The sequence below is a fragment of the Mesoplodon bidens genome (genome assembly GCF_964165515.1).
Source record: "Mesoplodon bidens genome assembly, chromosome: 3".
In the NCBI taxonomy this organism is placed as follows: domain Eukaryota; kingdom Metazoa; phylum Chordata; class Mammalia; order Artiodactyla; family Ziphiidae; genus Mesoplodon; species Mesoplodon bidens.
This window is the reverse complement of record NC_138178.1, coordinates 56,855,567-56,879,897: the sequence shown is the minus strand read 5'-3', so window position 1 is coordinate 56,879,897 and position 24,331 is coordinate 56,855,567. Positions and strand designations below refer to the sequence as shown.

The window sequence follows — 24,331 nt, the reverse complement described above, 5'->3', positions numbered from 1 at the left end:
CTGTTTGCTGTTTTCCTAATGACTACCTTACCCCAACTAGAACGTAAGCCCCATGAGAGTAGAGGAATTTGGCTGATGCCTAAAATACTGCCTGGTACATATCAGGTACATAATTGAGGTTGACCAGTATTCATCAACAAATAAGAAGAAGAATGAACACTTACATAGCACTCACCATACATGGGGCACTGTTATAAACATGCACGTATGTTAACTCATTTATCCTTACAACAGGGTGTCATAGAGCCCATTTTGCAGATGAGTAACTGAGGCACAGAGTGGTTAAATGACTTGCCAAAGTACAGATAGTAAGTGGTAGAGAACCAGAATGTGAACTCATACTTCTGACCATCATGTTGCCATCTATTGAGAGCCTCCTCCAGGCTGGGCACTGTCTAGGCACTGGTTACAGTAATGAACTAAACAGAGTCTCTCTGCTTTAGATTAATAGAGACTTAAGAAATAAAATAATCAAACACAATGTATAAATCTTAGCAGATCCAAGTTTGGATAAAAGACCAGTAAAAGCCATTTGGAGGATAATGAGGGAAATCTGAATATGACCTGAGTATTTATTACATTCAGGAAGTATTGTTATAATGGTAATGTTATAATGGTGTGATAATGGTATTGTGGCTAAGTAGGAATGTGTTCATTTTTAAAGACACATGTTAAAGCATTAAGGGGTGAAATGTCTATATGTCTGTATTTTAAAACATTTCAATAAAAAATAGATGAAGCAAAACTGGTAAAGGTTAACAATTGTTAAATCTAGGTGAAGGAGAAATAGTTATTCATACACTATTTTTGGTTTATTTGAATATTTTCATACTAAGAAGGTTTTAAGAAACCACAGAAAGGGAAAAATCATTTTTAAAAGTTTCTGCTCTCATGGAGCTTATATTCTAATGAGAAGACAGAGATCACAGTGCTTGTTGGTTACTTGTAGGCATTCTCTTCTCCCCACTTTATTCTGTAAAATCCACCCGGTATTTCACCAGCAAAATTTTCCCATCCAATATTGAGATATAACTCACAGTGAAAATCTGTAAAGCAACCCTTACTTGCCCTGACATTTTCTGTCTTTTATCTCTCATCACATTATTCCTCATAATGGCAAAAATCCTCAAAACTTTAGTTTTTATCGAATTTTTAAAATCACTTTCTCAGTGAGATCCATATTCACAAAATTAAAGATTCTTCCCATCTTAGACACAGATCTTGCTGTGTCTTGCACATTGCTGTATCGTATTAGATCACAATATATATGTTTATATTTGTTTTGATTGATAAAGCATCCATTTTATGGAATTCATTTGGAAAATAACTCTCAAGCAATGAGATGTGGTTTTTTTCCCTGCTCCACAAACATACAAATTGTATCATGCTTCTAAGTAGGTCCTTGCATTTAAACAGTTTAGGAACTTCTATTTGAAATTGCCTTCAGACTTAGCTTGCCTAACACAACAGGAAAATCAAACACTCTCTTGGCCTATAAAGTTTTTCTCCTCTTCCTCTCTCCTTCTTATCTATTTTGTTTGTTATTTCAAACCCTCTCCTTGACTGTTATGAGTACATGTGCGCCTGTAGTCCAAGGTGCCTAAAAGAAGGGTTGGGCTGGTGTTGATTTGGAGCCTTAGCTCCAGTCTTTTCTTTATATTATAAAGAAAAGCCATCAGAATATGGCTTTTTCAAATGTAAAGGAAATTGATAAACAATTCTTTATTGTGATTCTTAATTACAACTGAGAAACTCCAGATGATTTGTCATTTTAGTTTTTTGGTGTGAAATGGAATTCCAAAAACAATTTCTTCACTTTGGAGAAAGAGCTTAAAGTAACAACTGGGGTTTACCTAGTTTAAAAGGTTGGCAGTGGGCAATTAAAGGTGGTAATATCCCAGCTGGATTTCACAGCTACTCAATAATACACGCTTTGAAGTTGGTGTAGTAGGCTTATAGAACAGCTGGCAAAACAACACTGTTTGTCATTGACTTTACAGTGCAAAATTAGGGCTATCTTTGTGTCAGCAGTTATGCATTTTTAAGCAGATGTCACTGATATTAGATATAAAACAACAATAGGGATCCAGGCCCTGAAGGTAAAGTCAGGGTGGGAAACAGTCCATGCCCCTTTCTAAATGAAGCTCACCCCTGCTCGCAGTATTTAAAAGAACACGGGGCACATAAGATTATCTTACCTTATCTTTATAATCATTTGCCAGGATTCAGAACTCTTTTGGGAAAATAAATTTCTGGCCATAGTTTTGTTTGTTTGTTTGTTTTTCTCCTGGAATAATAATAGCAACTATGTGTTCTAAAATAGTCCTAATTTCATATATTTTATTTCATTGTCTTTACAACCTGTAGATCTCTAATCTTCCGCTTATGGACTAACTCTGGCCCTCCTGAGATTCTTGGCAAAGTAAACATTTAATGAAAGCAGAGGCTTAATAGTAAGGAAGATGAGAAGTTTAAGCTCCCTTTATAAGAGCACTCTGTTTTTGTTTTTGTTTTTCGTGAGAGCCTTTATTATTACCTGGTATTTTCTTATTGATGGTCTATCTCCACTCCCCTAGAACGTAAGCTCTGTGAGAGTGGGGGGACCTGGTCTGAATTGTTCATCCCAGTGTGCCTCTAACAGTCCTTGGCACACAGGAAGTACTCCACAGATAGTGGCTGAAGGAACCCAATGTGACAAGTACAGTGACAAAGGTAGGAGTGGGCTGCTTTGAGAGTGCAGAGGATCCTGGATTAATATTTTATATGGGGATGAGCACACCATTAGAAGTCATTGTGGCGTTTTCATTTATTCATTCAACAAACATTTGTTGAGAGTAACCTGGCATTACATTGCAGTGGACAAACTGACATGGATCCTGCCCTCATTAAGCTTATAATCTAGTGGGAAGTCAGACATTTTTTAAAAAATCATATAACTCAATATCTAGTTACAAATTTTGGCAAAAGGTATTCTCATCATAAGCATCTTTGCTGTACACATCTTTGCTGTAAGCATTTTTGCTGCAAACATCCTTGCTGCATAACTAATTGGCCATAAGGCAATTCTGCCATGAAAGATAAAATAACTGGTTGACAGTTTTTGATTTGACAGTTTCCACTGGTTGAAATGCATTAGTCATTATTGATGGCTTTATCGAGCTGATCGATGATGATTTGCCCCAAGAGCTGGTTTCTTATTTTGAAGCACACTACCTGGAAAGAGAAAGAGACTGAAGGCCTTGAAGGTGCAGAGTTGAAGCCATGTTTCGCATAGAACTTTGGAACATCTATCAGCGGACATGTAACAAATATGCCAAGCATAGAACACAGCTTAGCGGCTTTCACAGGGCAACGCAAAGCTCAGGTACAAACATGCACCCTAGTATTTGGAAACTGATACCTCTCTTAATGACAGACAAAATGTCAGTGAAAAAGAAAAAGCACAATGCCAAACAAGGAGACAAGTCAACAAACAAACAAAAATATGTATACAATACTATGAACGAAAGACTTGAAAGACAAGTGCTTAGGTAAAACCCACAAAATAAAATTGGTCATTTGTACAGTAGTGCCATGATCTACCCACATTTTTTTTTTTTTTTTTTGCGGTATGCGGGCCTCTCACTGTTGTGGCCTCTCCCGTTGTGGAGCACAGGCTCCGGACGTGCAGGCTCAGTGGACATGGCTCACGGGCCGAGCCACTTTGCGGCATGTGGGATCTTCCCGGACCGGGGCACGAACCCGTGTCCCCTGCATCGGCAGGCGGACCCTCAACCACTGCACCACCAGGGAAGCCCCTACCCACATTTTAAATGTATTCAAATATTTTGTATTTTGCAAAAAAGTCATTTAAATTTTGTTATTCATTTCTCATGCTTCTTTATGTCCTTGTTAATGTCCCTCTTTTGTTTTTTGTTATTTTATCTCTTATAGCAAAATTGCCTTATGGCCAATTAGTTATGCGACAAAAATGCTTGTGGTGGAAATGCTTGCAACAAAGATGTCTACAGCAAAGATGCTTCCTACCAAAGTACCTAGAACTAATACAAACAGTTGTAAAAAGGGTACCATGTGATGGTGACACAACTCTGTGAATATATTAAAAACTCTTAAAAGGGTAAATTTTATGGGATATAAATTGTATCTCAATAAAGCTATTACTTGAAAAAGGGTATCACGGTGGTTAAGAGCACAGCCCTGGATCCCTGCATTTCTGGGTTCATGATCCTGGCTCTGACACTAGCTGTGTTCTCTTGGGCAACATATTTAACATTTCTGCATCTTGGCTTCTTCATCAATAAAATGAAGATAATAATAACATCTCCTTCTAGGATTATTCTGAAGGTTAAACAAGTTAATGTTCCCAAAGCACTGAAAATAGCACCTGGTACCCAGAAGAGGTGAACTGTTACCACTTTGGGGGAGTCAGGGAGGAAACAGGAATCAAACTGAAAGAATAACCAAAAGCCAGAAACCCCTTGGGCTCTATTCCTTGCTGCCTGGAAACTTAACTTCAAAGAAAGCTCTTTTGTCATAGAAATTGACCATGCCATGAACATATCTGAAACAACAATGGCATGTTTTCTCATTTAGAACACAATTTCCCACCTTTGCTCTTTTCTAACAGGTTTCTGGAGATATAATTCATAAACTTTAATTTCGCCCTTTCAAAGTGTATAATTCAATGGTGTTTAGTAGATTCACAGAGTTGTGCAGCCATCACCATTATTTAATTCCAGAACATTTCATCCTCCCCCAGAGACACTTGACAAGCATTAGACGTCATTCCCCACTCTCCCCGCCTCCTCCCAGCCTCTGACAACCACCAATCCACTTTCTGTCTCTATGGATTTCTCTCTTCCTACCTTTACTCTTGGAAAGACATGTGGAAATGAACTGTGCTGTCTTGGGGGTTGCCAAAGTTTCCTCTCAGATTCCAGAGGGAAAATAAATGATTTCTGATCAATTACAGCTGGAAGCAACCTAAGTTTAAAAAAAAATTAAAGTCAAATTTGCTATCATAAAAGCTTCACAAATTGTAACTTAAAAACTGCTTCCTGGTTAAATTACATTTTATGGGAAATATTCTATTGGTAATTACAATAAATTTGACCAACTTTAACATTTTTACCACCATAAAACTGCAGTTGTTTATTAAGCATAAGAACTTCCTAGTCTGATAATGACCATTGTAGCATGAATAAAAAGCTCTATCTCTGGCTGAGTTTATATGACGCACAATTGACAGAATTACTACTCTATAAAATATTTCTCAATTAAAAAAATACAATATGCTGTATTTTGTTAAATAAAATTAAGTCACAATATGGCCAATGTTAAATATATTCAAAATGCTGATCCCTAAGCAGCTCATCCTTATATTCTTCATTTATTTTTTTTAGTTTTATTTTTTTCATAAATTTATTTATTTATTTATTTTTGGCTGCATTGGGTCTTTGCTGCTGCATGAGGGCTTTCTCTAGTTGGGGCGAGCAGGGGCTACTCTTCCTCGCGGTGTGTGGGCTTCTCATTGTGGTGGCTTTTCTTGTTGCAGAGCATGGGCTCTAGGCATGCAGGCTTCAGTAGTTGTGACACGTGGGCTCAGTAGTTGTGGCTCCTGGGCTCTAGAGCGCAGGCTCAGTAGTTGTGGTGCACGGGCTTAGTTGCTCTGTGGCATGTGGGATCTTCCCGGACCACGGCTTGAACCCATGTCGAACCCATTGGCAGGCGGATTCCTAACCGCTGTACCACCAGGAAGTCCCCATCATTATACTCTTTAAACTTCTGCTATTTTATATAATTGCAGAGACTTAAGGATCAAAGGTGGTTAAAGGTCTTCCTTGTTAAGCAGTGAGGAGTTCCATGGGATAGCAATGTGCAAACAAAATAAAGTTGTAAGAATGTGTATATGTGTGTAATATAGGTCTTAATTTTAATTTTAAAGCAGGTTCCAGTTCTTTAAGATGGTCAACATAATTAAGGTCAATTAAACTCAACAACAAATGACTCACTTTCTTGATTCTATTGTGATGCCCACTTTTGTAAAATTACAATTAAAAAGCAATTTATGGACTCTGGTTTCATTCCAACATGTAAAGAGCTTGGAAGTTTCACTCCAATCCTCAGCAAGAAAGCTGAAGAATCAGAAAAACAACTATTCTTAGATACATCAAAGAATTGAGATCACAGGGAAAACTGCTGCCTTCAAAACTGGAGAAAGAGGTGGATAAAGCCCAAGAGCAGAAACCTGCTGCTGGGGCCAGTACTGGGAAGAGCACTTAAATTCTAGTCAACAAATTTCTGGAGGCTCAGTGTGGATTCCTTTGAGAGTTAAAAACTCTGAGGGGCCAAGTCTTAGGATGGCGGATGACCCATACTTCCATGAGTTTTACCTCTAGGAGCCCCACCTTGTTTTCTCTGTGAAGATCAGAGAAAAATCCCCTCCTGCTTCCAGCAGGAAAAAAGGAAGAGAATACTCCAAGTTCTGTTCTTTGTTCTGTTCTCTATAATGAAAGCTAGGTCTCAGGGAAAACTATTTTATCAAAGCCTTATCTGACCTGAAGAAGGGCAATTAGCTAACTCCAGCTCCCTCTAGTCTTCCTGTCTCACCTAAGGGGGGGAAATGCTGATAAAAACTTGTGATGGTAACAGGGACACAGACCCTCCAAAAGAATGAGACTTAATCACAGGATTATTGCATGTTTCCCCCCAACATATACTACATCCACAGAGCCTCTGCATACAGAGGATTACAGGTGAAAGAACTGCAAGTCTCAGATTCTGTTTAGGAAGGAGTTTCTAGGGAAACCCAAAAACAATAGGGGGGGCAAAAACAAAGATAGCTGGGGAAATTGAAGCCTCAGACATCTACAGTTACAGCAGACAGTAAACACGGCATAACACCTGGCCAGATAAAGTCCTACTTACTTCACACTAAATGCCTACTTACCTCAGTTCCTATTACTTAATACATCATGTCCAGCTTCCAACAAAAAATGACAAGCCATGCTAAAAGGCAAGAAAAAAACAACAGTCTGAGGAGACAAAGCAAGCATTAGAATCAGATTCAGATATGACAGAGATTTTGGAATTATCAGACCAGGAATTAAAAATAACTATGATTAATATGCTAAAGACACTAATGGGAAAAAGTGGACAATATACAAGAACAGATGGGTAATGTAAGCAGAGAGGTTGAAGCTCCAAAAAGAATCAAAAGGAAATGTTAGAAATAAAAAATATTGTCAGAAATGAAGGATGCCTTTGATGGTCTTATTAACAGACTGGGCATGGCCAAGGAAAGAATCAGTGAGCTTAAAGAAATGTCAATATAAACTCCAAAAATGAAATGCAAGGAGAAAAAAAATTAACAAAGCAGAACAGAATGTTCAGGAACTGTGGGACAACTATAAATAGTGTAACATACAGATGTTGAGAATATCAGAAAAAGAAGAAAGGAGAAGAAATATTTGAGTAATAATGGCTAAGAGTTTTCCAAAATTAATGATAGATGCTAAACCATACACCCAGGAAGCTCAGAGAATACTAGGGAGGATAAATACCAAAAAACCCCACACCTAGACAAATCATATTCAAACTATGGAAAACCAAGGACAAAAAGAAAATCTTGAAGACTGGGGAAAAAACTTACCTGTAGAAGAACAAGGATAAGAATTATATCAAACTTCTCTTCATAAACCACACAAGCAAGAAGAGAGTGAGGGAAAACATTTGAAGTGTGGAAAGAAAAAACCCGCCAACCTGTAATTCTGTATCCAGCGAAATTATCTTCAAAAGTGAAGAAGAAATAAAGATGTTCTCAAACAAAAGCTAAGAGAATTGGTCACCAGCGACTTGTCTTGCAAGAAATGTTAAGAGAACTTCTTCAGAGAAAATGAAAATAAAATAGGTTAGATATGGGATAGATGAGGCAAGAGGAAAATCCAGGGACCTCACCATCATGTCCTCCCCTTCTCTAGACCTTTCAGAGTCTTCTTAAGTTTGTTTTATATATAACATCCAGGGGTTTTAATTGTATTTATCATAAGGAATAGGGGAAAGTATGTCTATACCATCTTCCTAGAAGTGAAACTCTCTTAGTGTGTTTCTTACAAATCCTTTTACCTCTGTAGATTATGTATTTAGAAGTGAATTTGGGGACTTCCCTGGTGGCATAGTGGTTAAGAATCCACCTGCCAGTGCAGGGGACACTGGTTCGAGCCCTGGTCCAGGAAGATCCCACATGCCGTGGAACAACTAACAAATCAACCTGCCCTGTGTGCGCCACAATTACTGAGCCTGCGCTCTAGAGCCCGAGATCCACAACTACTGAGCCCGCATGCCACAACTACTGAAGCCCAAGTGCCTAGAGCCCGTGCTCCACAACAAGAGAAGCCACTGCAATGTGAAGCCCGTGCACCACAACGAAGAGTAGCCCCTGCTCACCGCAACTAGAGAAAAGCCCGTGTGTAGCAATGAAGACCCAATGCAGCCATAAATAAATAAATAAATAAAATTTTTTTAAAAAGTGCATTTGAATTGAGATACAATTTTGCATCCCCCTTTTTCCCCTCAGCATATGCTGTGAGAATGTTTCCATGTCATGAAAATGTCTTGGACAATATCGGTTTTAATAGCTATATAATACACAGATGTGTTGCAGATTTAATCATTGTTACTGTTAACATTTAAGGTATTTCCAAGTTTATTGCTACTAAATATAACACTGAAATGAACAAACTTATACAGAGATCCATGTGTATCTCTCCTTATATCCTAGGATAAATCCCTAAGATACAAACTACTAAACTAAAAAATAACAATTAAAAAAATCTTCTCACATACGTTGAAAAACCTCCTTTAAGAACTTTGTGACAATTTATACCTCCCACCAGTAGTATAAAAGTACACCCATCTTTCAGCCCCCTCATCAGCACTGAGTATTAGGGTGTTTTAAATGACATGTTTTGCTAATTTGTTAAGAAAAACAGTAATATATAATTTAATTTTTGTTTACCAGTGAGATTAAATATTTTTCACCTATTTACTGGTTATTTGCATTTCTAGATCTGTGAGTATTCTATTGATGTCCTTTTGTCTATGTCAAGGGTTTTTATTATTATTATTATCAGCAAGAGCACTTTGTATTTAAGAATATTAGCAATTTTTATATCATGTGTGTTGGAAATGTTTTCCAATTTATTGTTATTTTAAAATTTTATGCTTTAAAAATTTTTATTTTTTGTTTCAAAAAATTTCAAACCCATAGAAAAATTGAAAGAATAGTGAGCATCCAAATAGCCTTCACCTAGATGACCAAGTGTTAACAACCCGTGCTTTGTCTCTTTCTGTAACTAGGATGTAGTCATATTCTGTATAAGTAGGATTTGTGTACTGCTTTGTAACAACCCAGAAGAGATTGGCTCCAAGGGGGCTTCAATAACTGAGTGAAAATGTACCTTCTAATCTATACTCATCATTTAACAGAAACTTCTTTCCTTCTCACTGTTTCTCACAATTATCTGCTTTGTTCTTGTTTTTTTTTCCCCCTCAAAACACTAGCATCACAGAATATAAAATGAAGATTTCTGTGCAGTTCTGATGGTGTTGGTACAGATGGTAGTCACCCTCCTAGTGTCAATAAGCAAAGCGTGGTCATTAAGAACAGTGTGAGCAGATATCTCAAGCAATAAAATCTGTGCAAGCCAGCAATGACAAAAGGAAGAATCACACTTTGACATAGAAGAAGACTCATTGCCAAAGTAGGGATAATAATGAAACCTGTTTTGAAAACAATACAAAAGCACTTTGAGCTCTTTGGAGAAAATATACCACTTTTGATAATGTCCTTATCATTGTTTTCTGAATGACTGCTAGGAAAATCTTGCATGTGCTGCATCCATTATCATCACTTTGTGTATCTATTGGGTTTTGTCTCTATTAGACAAAACTACCAGAATTTTTCTTGAGCAATACTTGGGAAAAAGGAAAACCATCCCCTGTGAAAATTAGCCTTCCTGGTTTTCAGGTAGCTATGGTGTAGGAGAGGATACTTGCAGACACTTGATTGGACTTCAATCTGGGCCTCGCTGTTTTGTTTTGTTTTTTAAATTTTTTATTGAAGTATAGTTGATTTACAGTGTTGTGTTAATTACTGCTATATAGCAAAGTGATTCAGTTATACATATATATGGTCTTTTTTAAAAATATCCTTTTCCATTATAGTTTATCATAGGGTATTGAATATAGTTCTCTGTGCTATACAGTAGAACCTTGTTGCTTATCCATTCCATATATAAAAGGTTACATCTGCTAACCCCAACCTCCCACTCCATCCCTCCCCCAACCCCCTTCCCCTTGGCAAACACCAGTCTGTTTGTCCGTGATTCTGTTTCTGTTTCATAGATATGTTCATTTGTGTCATATTTTAGATTCCACATATGAGTGATGATATATGGTGTTTGTCTTTCTCTTTCTGGCTTACTTAGTATGATAATCTCTAGGTCCATCCATCTTGCTGCAAATGGCATTATTTTGTTCTTTTTTATGGTTCAGTAGTATTCCATTGTATATATGTACCACATCTTCTTTATCCATTCATCTGTCAGTGGACATTTAGGTTGTTTCCATGTCTTGGCTATTGTGAATAGTGCTACTATGAACATAGGGGTGCATGTATCTTTTTGAATTATAGTTTTGTTCAGATATATGCCCAGAAGTGAGATTGCTGCATCATGTGGTAATTCTATTTTTAGTTTTCTGAGGAGCCTCCATACTGTTTCACACAGTGGCTGCACCAACAGTGTAGAGTCCTCTCCAGCATTTGTTATTTGTAGAGTTTTTAATGATGGCCATTCTGACTGGTGTGATATGGTACCTCATTGTAGTTTTGATTTGCACTTCTCTGATAATTAGTGATGTCGAGCATCTTTTCATGTGCCTATATGCCATCTTTATGTCTTCTTTGGAGAAATATCTATTTAGGTCTTCTACCCATTTTTGGGTAGGGTTGTTTGTTTTTTTGTTTAGTTGTATGAGCTATTTGTATATTTTGGAAATTAAGCCCCTGTTGGTCACATCAGTTGCAAATATTTTCTCCCATCCTGTAGGTTGTCTTTTCATTTTGTGTATGGTTTTCTTTGCTGTGCAAAAGCTTGTAAGTTTGATTAGGTCCCATTTATTTATTTTTGTTTTTATTTCTATTGCCTTGGGAGACTGACCTAAGAGAACATTGATAGGATTTATGTCAGAGAATGTTTTGCCCATGTTCTCTTCTAGGAGTTTTATGGTGTCATGTCTTATGTTTAAGTCTTTAAGCCATTTTAAGATGAATTTTGTGTATGGTGTGAGGGCGAGCTCTAACTTCATTGATTTACATGCAGCTGTCCAGCTTTCCCAGCACCACTTGCTGAAGAGACTGTCTTTTTCCCAAGAGACTGTCTTGCCTCCTTTGTTGAAGATTAATTGACTGTAGGTGTGTGGGTTTATTTCTGGACTCTCTCTTCTGTTCCATTGATCCATATGTCTGTTTTTGTGCCAATGCCATGCTGATTTTGATTACTGTAGCTTTGCAGTATTGTCTGAAGTTTGGGAGGGTTATGCCTCTCGCTTTGTTCTTTTTCTTCAGGATTGCTTTGGCGACTCTGGGTCTTTTATGGTTCCATATGAATCTTAGGATTATTTGTTCTATTTCTGTGAAAAATATCGTGGGTAATTTGGTAGGAATCACATTAAATCTGTAGATTGCTTTGGGTAGTATGTGGGCCTCACTACCGATGACCTGTATGACCTGGAACACTGGTGTGAGCCTCAGTTTGCACAGCTTTAAAAAGAAAGGGTAAATATCTACCTCATAGGTTTAAAAAAAAGTCCTTTGTAAACTGTCAAGTGTTATAATTATTGATGATAATGATGAAATTCATGATAATGATGATAATGAGGATGATGATCATTATTGTTTATCTTTTCTAAATAATTTTTAAAGTGGATTCAGGGATAGTACTCATTTTGAATGGACTCTCTCAATTTCCTGGGCTTCCATAATAGAATGAAGCCCCATATATCTGAAAAACATTGAATCTCAGTTATTCATAGGAACTGTGCTCTACTGTCAAAGGAGCAACAGGAATTTGTAGTCCTTATTATATGCCACTCCTCTCAGGAGTTGCTGCCATGGTTGTTTGGCCCCTGACACTCCACCAGACTCACAGTGTAAGCAGACATTGGCCAGCCTACCAGTCTTATTGCCAGGTCCCACTCTTGGCTCAATCCTAGTGCAAGAGGCTTACTCTAGCCCTTCATAGCAATGGGGTAGCGGAATTTCTAGGACTAAGCTCTTGATCACACAGAGGCAGGCCCTCTATTTGGCCAAAAGAATACTGATTCCAGGGAGTCATGCTTGTCCCAAGGACCCTAAGCACAAATGATCTGCATGAGGATTACCCAGAGTGTTTGTTACAATGCAGATTCCAGGACCCCATCTGGGAGCCAGTGAAAGAGGACTGCAAACCAAAGTTTAAGAACCGTCACTCTAGACCTGTGATCTCTCAAATAGGGTACCCATGTCTCAGGTGATACATAAGACAAGGCCATTCATCGTGTGAAGAGAGTGTAAGAACTTCTATTTATCTATAATAAGAAATGCATAAAATAAAAAATAAAAATAAGAAATTACTTTGTACTACTATTTAATACTCAGTTCGTCACTGGATCCCTCACGTGGTCATGTCACCTGCGCTTCTTGATACCTCCTGAGAGTGGAAGCTCCAAACCACAAAAGAACGAACAGGCGGGTCAGCATTGTATGTGTTTTTCCAGAGCATTAGAGTGAACTGCAGTTTATTCATGAAGTGGGTTTGTGGATTATATTGTTTAGTTTTAACTAAACTAAGCCTGGAAAAATGGACAGGTGTGCTAAAAAAAAATCCTGCGAAAAGCCACGCTGTATTTAAGATCATGATGACATGCATTGGGAATTCCCTGGTGATCCAGTGGTTAGGACTCCAAGCTTTCACTGCCAGAGGGCATGGGTTCAATCCCTGGTTGGGGAACTAAGACCCCACAAGCCATGCAGCAAAAAACCAAAAACAAAACAAAATGATAACAAGCATTGGTGAAAAACAAGAAAATGGCAGAACTTACACTTTTACTTCTAGCTTTTCTTCAGCCATATTAAAATGTAAAAATGATGATCAACCAATCAAACTTATGAAGAGTCAGCCTCCCCAAGCCCCCCAAACTTAAAAATTATCCAGAAGACTAACTGAAATATGGGCTTACATCCAACCAGCATCAATGCTGAATCTCAGCTAAGTGTAGAGTATTTTTGGGATATTAGCCACGACCAGTACAAAGCTGTCATGATTAACAAGATTAAGAAACCAAAACATTATAATTAATAACCTGTTAACAAGAGAAAGAAGTTTTGTGCTGTTAATAAAGTAAAAGAAATTTTTAAACTGTTTAGTTCATCTTTATCTCATTATTGAAACATTTCTATGTTGCTGTTAGTTGATAATTCACTCTCTATGATAATAAGTGTATAATTTATAAATAAATAAGCAAGCACATTTTATGGGTGCACACCCAAATTCTTTGACTGATAGCCTTGTGGGATCCAAGACCAGGTCCAGTTTCTGTCCCAGCTTGAAACTTTTATGAAACTAAGTCTCCCCCTGATCAGTTGTGAACAACCTGTTTCTCAGTGAGTCACTCCATCAGTCATGAAAAAACTCCTTGTTTACTTGGGTATCCTAAGGACTTTGTCATGGAACCTCAGAAGAAAAATGCAATGAATTGGCCAGTCCTGCTCCTCCCAGGCATGTGAACCTGAAGAAATTCGGGGTTCTGCAACCTGCTTTGCATATAATCTCCTGGGAGGCCACAGCAGACTCTGAAGCAAAGTCTATTCATAACAGTCTCTGGACAATGCCCCACCCAACCCCCCACCCCCACCCCCACCCCCAAGTGCAGAGCCAGGTGTGACTATCTACCTGGGAATATGACAGTCACAGACAACTGGCCCTGAGCTCCTGGGTCTCATGTTTTCCATTTCCATGTGCTGCTGCTGCTGCTCCTCTTCTGCCCTGAGCCATGCCCTGTGACTCACACTTCTACTCCCAGGGCCTGCCTTGGGTCCACTTACTTTGAAAACCCAGTTTGGACTCTTCTCCAGTTTTGACCTTGGCTCCCCTCATTTCATTTTCAAATTGTGTGCCACTTTAGCATCCCAAATCCACAGCTATGAATGAGATGCTCCCCCAGGCTCGTAGGGCTCCTACAAATTTGCCAGGCTCCCATCTCCCTGATAAGAGGGCTGGTGATTGTATTACTGTATTGAACAGGAAAGAAAGGATCCAAGGACCACTCCTGGGAGCCAGCTGAATAGGCTCCCACTTTGCCCTGTGTGGCTCTCTTGATTTACAGCTGAGTCAATATAAGTTGGTAGAGTAACCTCCAATATTTTCTTCTCCAAGAATCCCTTTTATGATTTCCCTTACAGATTGTTTATTTCAAAAGATGATGTATATTAACCTATTTGTAGGTCATATTGTTATTCCCAAATTTAAAAATCTAAGATGTAAATGACTAAAAACTAGACAGACTAGGGAAGGTTTGCCTCTGCCAAGGGATGATGGATGCCTGTGGTACTACCTTCATGTGGGAGAAAGGGAGACAGGCAGAGTGTACACCCAAGCCTCTGCACCCCACTCCTGAGGCTTGGGATGTGGCTGTGTCTCTAGGTTTCCATGTTTCCATGTGTGCTCTCTGAAACTTGACCTCACTCTCTGATATGATTCATTTATGCTTGGTATACATGTATGATGCAAATAGGGCCACAGGGGTTTTAAGCTGAGTACAATACCTTGATCTATACACACTCAAATTCAGGAAGCTTGGATGTAAGGAGATCCAAAGTAAGGAAAGGTCATTTCTTTTTTTTATTTTTATTTTTTTTAAATTGGAGTATAGTTGATTTACAATGTTGTATTAGTTTCTGCTGTACAGCACAGTGAATCAGTTATACATACATCCACTCTTTTTTAGATTCTTTTCCCATAAAGGTCATTATAGAGTACTGAGTAGATCTCCCTGTGCTATACAGTAGGTCCTTATTAGTTATCTATTTTATATACAGTAGTGTGTGGAAAGGTCGTTTCTCTTTAACTCAATTCTAATTTTAATAAATCATCTCTTAGGATGTATTATATAATGAATATTTCAAGCAAGTTTTATTACTTTTGTTTTGTTTACCCTGGATACCAAAATCATCTTTACAGTAAAGCACATATGACAGGCTAAAAACTGTAAAGAAAGTCCCACATAATCTGAATAGCATAAAAATTGATTTGTTTTAAAGTATTTCCTTTAGGAGTTGAATTTTGGATATGCTTTACTAAAAATAAAAAAATATATATAACACCAAAACTAGGACCCTGAAACAATTGTCATGGTGTCAAGCATTAGAATGCGGTACAAGTAACGGAGAATAAATTTTATTGAAGTCCAAATTCTGCCATTAACTTCTTTTTTTAAATTAATTTTTATTGGAGTATGGTTGCTTTACAATGTTGTGTTAGCCTCAGCCTCCACTGCACAACAAAATGAATCAGCCATACACATACAGATATCCCCTCCCTTTTGGACTTCCCTCCCATTTAGGTTACCACAGTGCACTAGGTGAGTTCCCTGTGGTATACAACATGTTCCCATCCGTTGTCCATTTTATACATAGTATCAATAATGTATATGTGTCAATCCCAGTCTCCCAATTCCTCCCACCCCACCCCTTTCCCTCTTGGTATCCACATATTTGTTCTCTATGTCTGTCTCTATTTCTGCTTTGCAACTGAGATTTTCTATACCGTTTTTCTAGATTCCACGTATATGCATTATTATACGATATTTGTTTTTCTCTTTCTGACTTACTTCACTCTGTATGATGCTCTCTAGGTCCATCCATGTCTCTACAAATGACCCAATTTCATTCCTTTTTATGACTGAGTAATATTCCATTGTATATATGTACCATATCTTCTTTATCCATTCGTCTGTCAATGGACGTTTAGGTTGCTTCCATGTCCTGGCTATTGTAAATAGTGCTGCTATGAACATTGGGGTGTGTGTGTTTTTTTGAATTATGGTTTTCTCTGGGTATACACCCAGTAGTGGGACTGCTGGGTCATATGGTAGTTTTATTTTGCCATTAACTTCTTATGCAAAACTTCTACTGAAATTAGTAGAATGGATATGAACAAAGCCAAGGAGTTTTGTCTTTACAGTCATCTCACCTGTGTGAGAAAAGTTTTTTTTTTTTAATCGTACTTATTTTGGACCCTAAAATGGCTATTTTACTTACCATTTGGAAGCACAAGAAGAATATAAGTTATCATCAATAGGAGTTGTTAAAACATGTTGGTGTACAACATTTAAATACTTCTCCATGTGAATCTGTTACGGAAAAGTTAAAGTTTAGGCTATTAGAGTGGACTTGAGATCCTCAGCTAATTTACTCCATTTCATTAGGTTAACTCTTGGAATGGTGTAATTAAGCCAAAAGACACAACATGCTATGTGTTTATTTCAAGGCTAAGGTATCATTAGGCAACTCAAGGCCAAATTACTTTATCCCAAAAAGCAGCATAAACAGTTGAGACTCAAAGCTTAAGTGACCTGTAGCATTCTTCACAAGTGAACCTACACAATAGTCAGTTTGCTACCTAGCTGGGGAAACTTGCTAAGCAACCCTGACATTGAGTAATGTCTTTCCCTTATGGGGACTTCAGGCAAGCATCAGAGGAAAGAGTTTGGCCTCTAGGTAACAGATTATTTTAAATGGCCAACCCAAAGACTCCAGCTGGGTCCAGCCCTCTCACCATCACGTAATATAGGACAATGGCATGCTAGTCTGATGAGGCAACAAAATATACCACATCTCTCAGCCTCAGGAGCTGAGCTAGGATGCTAATAACATGGTAGAGTGAAAGTCAGAAACAAGAGCAGAGACACTGATCATCAGAGGTCTGGAAGATGGAGATGGCCTTTATTTGGACCCATGTGCTAATAGATCCTTGTTTTATATATGAATGTTATCCTGGTCTGAAGATTGGATTCTCCCATGCTCTTATATTCGTCTAATAATGATGAAGTCCCTATCTACTTTATTTCTCTGTTCCAAAATTGGTGTATTTCTTTTCTATTTCCATTGTTATGTACTAGGTTACAATATTACAAAAATAACTAATCTCAAAATACTTAAGATATTAGGGAAAAGTAAACTATTTTTTAGAATCCTGGTATATCTGATAGAAACTCTCTGCAATGTATTGGTATGAAACCATTTTTTGTCAGGCATATTGTTGGACTGAGTAGTTATTTTTAAAACTCTAAATGATTTTTATCAAACCACATTTTAGGGGTTATCACTGCATAATCATATATTATCAATGCCTCACATTCTTGTGGCATGTAAATCAATCAATCAGTTAATAATCATCCTTTTAAAAAAGGAACAGCAGGGGCTTCCCTGGTGGTGCAGTGGTTGAGAGTCTGCCTGCTGATGCAGGGGACATGGGTTCGTGCCCCGGTCCAGGAAGATCCCACATGCCGCGGAGTGGCTGGGCCCATGAGCCATGGCTGCTGAGCCTGTGCGTCCAGAGCCTGTGCTCCTCAACTGGAGAGGCCACAGTGGTGAGAGGCCCATGTACCGCAATAAATAAATAAATAAATAAATTAATTAATTAATTAAAGAAATAAAGGAACAGCATGGGAAAGGTGATGACCAACTGAGGCCCACCTCTGTTACAGAATTACATGGGGCCTGTGAGAAGCACAGTTCTTTTCTTCTTGAGGAATCCTTGTCTCCTTCTGGAATTTTATTTAATATCTAAAACTCTACTTACTTTTAACCCCATTTCAGTCCTTTTGATTGCTGTTTCAAGATTCTGAATGTCAAGAGTTTTGCCTTTTTCCTCAAGTGGGAATTTTGTTAATTTCTCCTTTAATTGATAAAGTTCTTCATGGACCTGGAGGTAGGAGAATATAAAATATAAAAGAATACAGGGCTTCCCTGATGGCGCAGTGGTTAAGAACCCGCCTGCCAATACAGGGGACATGGGTTCGAGCCCTGGTCCGGGAAGATCCCACATGCTGCGGAGCAACTAACCCCGTGCACCACAACTACTGAGCCTGCGCTCTAGAGCCCACGAGCCACAACTACTGAACCCCACATGCCTAGAGCCTGCACTCCGCAACAAGAGAAGGCACAGCAATGAGTAGCCCGTGCACTGCAACTAAGAGTAGCCCTCACTTGCCGCACAGCAATGAAGACCCAACGCAGCCAAAAATAAAATAAATAAAATTAATTAATTAAAAAAAAGAATACATACATAGTCCACCTAAAACAGTTATTTATCTTAAAGGTTTACAATTTGCTTGAATTGCTAGAGACAATAAAGTTGATTTTAAAGATGGTGATCATTGAAAAGGACTGTCCTTATGGTTCTGAGACGTGCTTCATTAGACGGCTCCAGTTACTGTCTTTCAGATTTTGCAAAACTAAGCTTTCATACAATTTTCTATTTGTCCTTCCCCCATTAGAAACAGATCCAAGATAAAACTCCAACTCAAATGGCTTCTGCTTTCTCAGGTGGTAAAGCAGTTGTGTCAGATACAATAAGAAGTTTGTGCCAAACTCCGATTTCTACTAATTGGTTGAGAGGTAAGAAGACAGAACACTTCCGGCAAAGAGAGGTTGTAGTGAAAGCAGTGCCTTTCGAAAAAGAATTATAAATATGTGGACAGGGCCTGCTGGTTTTCCATTCTAGCTGGATCTTCCCCCACTTACTGCTCTGAAGAAGCAGTTCTGTAGATGTGGCCTTAATTTTGTTTTATGTAGTCAGAAATGAAAACAATCCTTGAAGAAAAAGCAACATAATGTCATTACTTTAACATTTTCCTTCAATTTGTATTTTCCTTAGAAATGATGAACATCTCTCCAAAGTCAAGCACCCTCAGAATAAAATAGGCATTATGAAATTAGCACAAGAGTCTCTGCATTGATATTAGAAACCAAACTTCCACAGATAAATACAGATGGCACCAATTATTGTATGGGCTGCTGCCACAAGAGAAACATTTTGTTATGCAAATTTATGAACCCAACACCTGTTTCAGCGATAGTCACACCAATAATAATCTGCAGATTGGGTTGCTAAAGGCATTTTGAAACAGTTACCTTTTCTCTGTTAGTATTACTGGACCTACACGTTAATCCAGCCTATGTTATCGATTACTCTCAAGTATTCCCAAGGAGTCAAGTATTCAAGAGATCAAAAGATTTGCATCTTTTCACTGATGGGCATCAAAGTCTGGCAGACACACCTGGTCATTTGTACTCTGCACAAATTATCACGTAGAGCCTTCAGGGCTCACAGATTGAAATCTGAACACACCTACTGTTTGCTGGTACACACTAAGGATGAAGATGTACTTCTTTCGACTGTTTTGTCCAAATTAGTGCTGCAAGCTGATTTATTACCTATTGTCTAAAGACATTTGGAAGTACAAAAAAGCAGTTCAGGGGCAAGCCCACTTCCAGGCCCACATTTTTTTGTTTGTTTCTTTTGTTCAACTTTTGAATGCACTGAATTTCCTTCTTGTAGCTCTAGTATTTGTAATACTTGTAGCTTCATGTATCATTCTGTAATTATGCCTGTCAACTGCTGGAGGGAGCGAAGACCACACTGGATTATTTATCAGGGAACCGAAGGTCTGATTTCTTCATTGCTTTGTATGGACAATTATATGTCTTCATAGAGTTGTGAGATAATATGTAATAGGTCTGGTACATAGTAATAACTTGGTAAAAGGCAAATGAACATAATTCCTTGTTCTATTACTGTTCACACAATGTCCACGCACACCATCCACATTTTCTCTAGTGTTCTTACCAAGAAAAAAAAAAAGAATTACTCTACTTGTAGAATGAAAATGAGACAATGGGTGTGAAAATGAATGAATATAGGCTTTGGAACCAGACAGATATGAACTAGAATTCTATTTCCTCCTTTACTAAACTGAGATGGGCAAATTTACTTAGCTTTTTAGAGCCTTAGTGTTCTTACCTGTAAAATGGGGATAGATAGCTACCTTTTAGAATAGTGGCAAGAATAAAATGAGTTAAAGTATATAAAGTGCTTTGTATAAGGCCAGCCACTTAGGAGGGCACTGAACCAATGTTAATTCTCTTCTCCTGAATGGTAAAACCTAGTGAAACACCTTGCATATGACTGGCACTTAGTAAATGTTCATTGATTTGAATTGTTCTCTTAATCTTTCTCAAGAGCTTTTTACTTTCCTTGCCAGATATTTCTTCTCCCCTCTTAGTAACCGCACATCTGTTTGTATAATTGCAATAGAGACAAGTACTGTAGGAAATGTTTCACCAGACCTGGGTAGAAAAAGAGATTAAGTTCTAAATCTCTGTTCTTCAAATAGATCCAATCTACCATACTGAAATTTTACGTGTCACCCATCATCTCTGTGATCATCAAATGCATTGCTTTCCATACTTTTCCCACTTGGAGGAAGATTATTATTTTGACAGTCTGGGGACAGGACTACTTAATAAGAAGCCCTTGAAAGATTCAATGCAGACAAAAGTTGCTCTAGAATTTAAAAGAGCCATGCAACCAGACTCCGTTTTGTCAAAAGCAGCCTCATGACTCCATTTTATTCATCTCTGCTAAAGATAAGAGTTTGGCTGAGTCATTCTCATTGCTTCCCCATTCATTTTTATGTTGTACGCTCCTGGCAAACCAGACAGAGGGTTTGATAAGAGAGACAGTGATAATATAAAGCTGTCAATCAGCTCAAATATTTCCAAGGTTGGTGTTAACATACAACTGTTGGGTTTTTGAAATATGATTTCCAAAACTAATTAAAAAGCTAATTTGATTGCAAGACTTGGTAATCCTGGTTGCACAAACATATGTTTAATAGTTGGGTCAAACAAGTATTTATAAACCTATAAAGACACCACATTATTATTAATAAAGTATAAACACAAAGCTTCTAATACTTAATAATAAAAGAAACCATCTAGGAAACCTCCCAGAATCACCACCACACTTCTTAAAGATTGTTTCACAAATGTGCCATAACCTGTTTAAGGACCAGCACACACCAGATTTATTACTTTGGGTGAGTTACTTTACCTTTTTGTATCTTAGTTTCTTCTTCTGTAAACTGCAGCTAAAAATAAAACCTGCCTACTACAGTAGTTGTTAGGAGATTATCTAAGCCCTCAGCACAGGGTCTGGCTCTCAATAAATACTGGCTACTATTTTAATTATAATGATTATTATTACTATAGTAAAACCTCAGTATTTTGATCAGTTGAGGAAAGAGCCAGATAAAATTGTAAAAGTTCTGAATTATACACTTGAAGGTGAAAGAAATTAAGTAGCTAACAAAATGCTGCCCAGTAGAGCTCTATGTGGGCATGGTACTCATAGTTCCTGAACCAAAAATGAAGACATGGACTTTGATATATGATCTGATTGGGACAGAATATTCACAATCAGAACTTCTTACATAGAAAATGAAAGAAGATTGCTTGAATTTTCTATGTATATGAGTACCCACAATGCTCATCTTTGATCAGTTTCCTTTCCATAACATGAAAGAATAATAGTACTTATCGGATATACTTGTTTTAAGGGTTAAATGAGTTAAATATATATAGCACTTAGAACCATGCGTGATACCTGATAACTACTATGCTCTTGTGATTTTTCTTCAAAATCATGCAACAGTTTATATTTTACAGTACGATCTAAAGTAGTAGTTCTCATACTTGAGGGTGCATCAGAGTTATCTGAAAGGCTTGTAAAAACAGATTGCTGGGCCCCACCCTCAGAAATTCTGATTTATTAGGTCTGGAGTGGGGTCTGAGAATTTGCATTTCTCACAAGTTCCCAGCTGTTTCTAATGATGCTGGTCCTAGGACTACACTTTGAGAATCATTGGTTTAAAGAATTGCTTAATGTATCTCACTGAGACATAGACCTAATATACTGTATTAGGGTGAAGCAAGTGGAGATTTGAATGAAGCACCTCTGCTAACAGTAAGGAAGTCCACTTCATAGTAAAGTAGTTTTGGGGAAATTGGGTCAATTTAGAATCAGCGGTAGTTCTAATCTAAGCTATGTGTCCTACAGAAGAGAAAACTGAGGCCCAGAGAGATGAAGGGACTAGCCCAAAGTTACCCACCTGGCAATGTCATTGCCAGGGTCAGACCTCAGTATTCTGACTCCCAACCAAGTATCCTTTTCACTGGATGTACTGCTCTTTGTTAGCCTGTTGGGAGGAAATAAATCACAGCCCCAGGTAGAAATGGAACCCATGTTGGCATGTCTGAGAGTGCTGCCATATGCTCACAAATACTCAGAATGCAGTGAAAAAGTAAGGAAGGTCTTCCACATTTCCTTATTATACATATTCTACATTGTACCAGGAAGAATTTTACATTGTATCTAGAGATCAGCCTCAGTAATTAGTTTAACTGTAGCCTCTCTTTCTCTACATAGCCCTCCACTTAGTGTATAGGAAGTAACCCTTTTAAGCAAGTTGGGGGGGGGTTGATCAACATGGATATGACTCTTTTAGCTCTTCCCAAAGAGAGGTCTGGCCTTTGCCCTTGGATACTGGGAGGTGATCTCTAGGCCCCTGAAGTGTCCTGCTTGACAGGAATGTCTTTATGATGGGGGCTTTGAGCTATGCTGTATCAGTTCCAATCTTTAGAGGAATTAGACTGAAATCATTAGTCTACTCTCTGGGAAGGGCTGAAGACTAAAAGTCAGCCAAATGGGCAGTTTGACTGAGCTCCAATAAAAACTCTGGACACTAAAGTCTTGGGAAAGCTTTCCTAGTTGGCAATAATCTGTATATATTGTCACATATCATGGCTGGAAGGAGGTAATGCCCTCCATGACTCCATGGGGAGAAAATGGTTGGAAGTTCCATTTGGACCCCTCCTGGACTCTGCCCTAAGCATCTCTTCCCACAGCTGATTTTAATTTGTATCCTTTTGCTATAAAAACACTATAATTGTAAGCATAGGGCTTTCCTGAGTTTTGTGAGTTGCTCTAGCAAATTAGCCACTGTGAGGTGGCTAGGGCTTCCAGATGTGTAAATAGCTGGTCTGAAGTGAGGATGCTTCTAGGGACCCATGAACTTGTGCCTTGTGTCTAAGTGAGGACAGTCTTGTGGAGACTGTTCCCTCAGACTTGGTAGTTTGGCTAAACTCATTCTAGGGTGGTGGTGAAAGCAAGGATAATAAAAGGTGAGGTTGGAAGATTTGGGTATGATTCATATTGGGGAAGTCTATGAAATTGGTGAGTTTAGGGGTTTGTATTTTGGAAAAGGTGAATTTAAAGAAGTCTCCCAGATGGGAGGTAAGAGACCAAATAATGGCAGGAAGAAAAATTAGACCTTTTAGATCTGAGTACATTCCTGATAGAGTGACCTTAGGCAAATTACTTCAAGCCTTAGTCAAGTAGAGGTAAATGTGAGAGTTAAAAGTGATGATATATGTGGAAATGTTTTAAAACTATCATATGTAAATGTGAAAAAACAAAGTACTTTTAACATTCTGGAAAAATCTGAGTGTAACTGTCATAAACTGAGTTATATGGGAGAAGTTAATACTTTCTTGATATTTCCCCCACAGATTAGAAAAAGTTACTTCCCTGTGTTTTTTAATTTGTCACATATCCACATTCAAAAACTTTAACTTGATTAGCAATCTTTCATCTTTAATATGTTTCCCTATCTGTATGTTCCCAAGCAAGGTATTTCTATTTATTATTTTTTATTGAGATATAATTGACATATAACATTAGTTTCATGTATACAACATAATGATTTGATATTTGTACATATTGCTAAATGATCACCACAGTAAGTCTAGTCAATATCCATCATCACACATGTCAATAGTTAAAATTTTTCTTGTGATGAGAACTTTTAAGGTTTACTCTTAGCAACTTTCAAATACACAGTAGAGCATTATTAACTATAATTCCCATGGTGTACATTTCATCCCCAGAACTCATTTATTTGCAAGGGACTTCTAGATCCAAAAAACTGGGGTGCTTAAGAAAAGCAGTTCACATATTTCAACTTCTCCCCAGATTTATCACCTCTCCAATGTGTCTGATTCGTATCTCCTCCACTTCCCTACATCATGGGATCAAAAATTTCAGAACATAACACTTAAAAATGGTGCCTCACTGTAAGATGCATTTTTCCAAAGTAAAGATCCCGGTGT

The 24,331-nt window shown here is 38.0% G+C and overlaps 1 protein-coding gene across 1 annotated transcript in view; it reads right to left on the bottom strand.

Annotated features, from left to right (window-relative positions):
• The window catches only part of LOC308614024 (IQ domain-containing protein H-like), a gene marked incomplete at both ends in the record, with an annotated part of 77,778 nt that overhangs the window by 53,145 nt on the left and 302 nt on the right, over nt 1-24,331 (bottom strand). Inside the window, 3 exons of the mRNA XM_081228243.1 lie at nt 4,866-4,983; nt 16,358-16,449; nt 17,901-18,023. Coding sequence (XP_081084369.1) covers nt 4,866-4,983; nt 16,358-16,449; nt 17,901-18,023 — 333 coding nt within the window. The remainder of the gene's footprint in view (nt 1-4,865; nt 4,984-16,357; nt 16,450-17,900; nt 18,024-24,331) is intronic.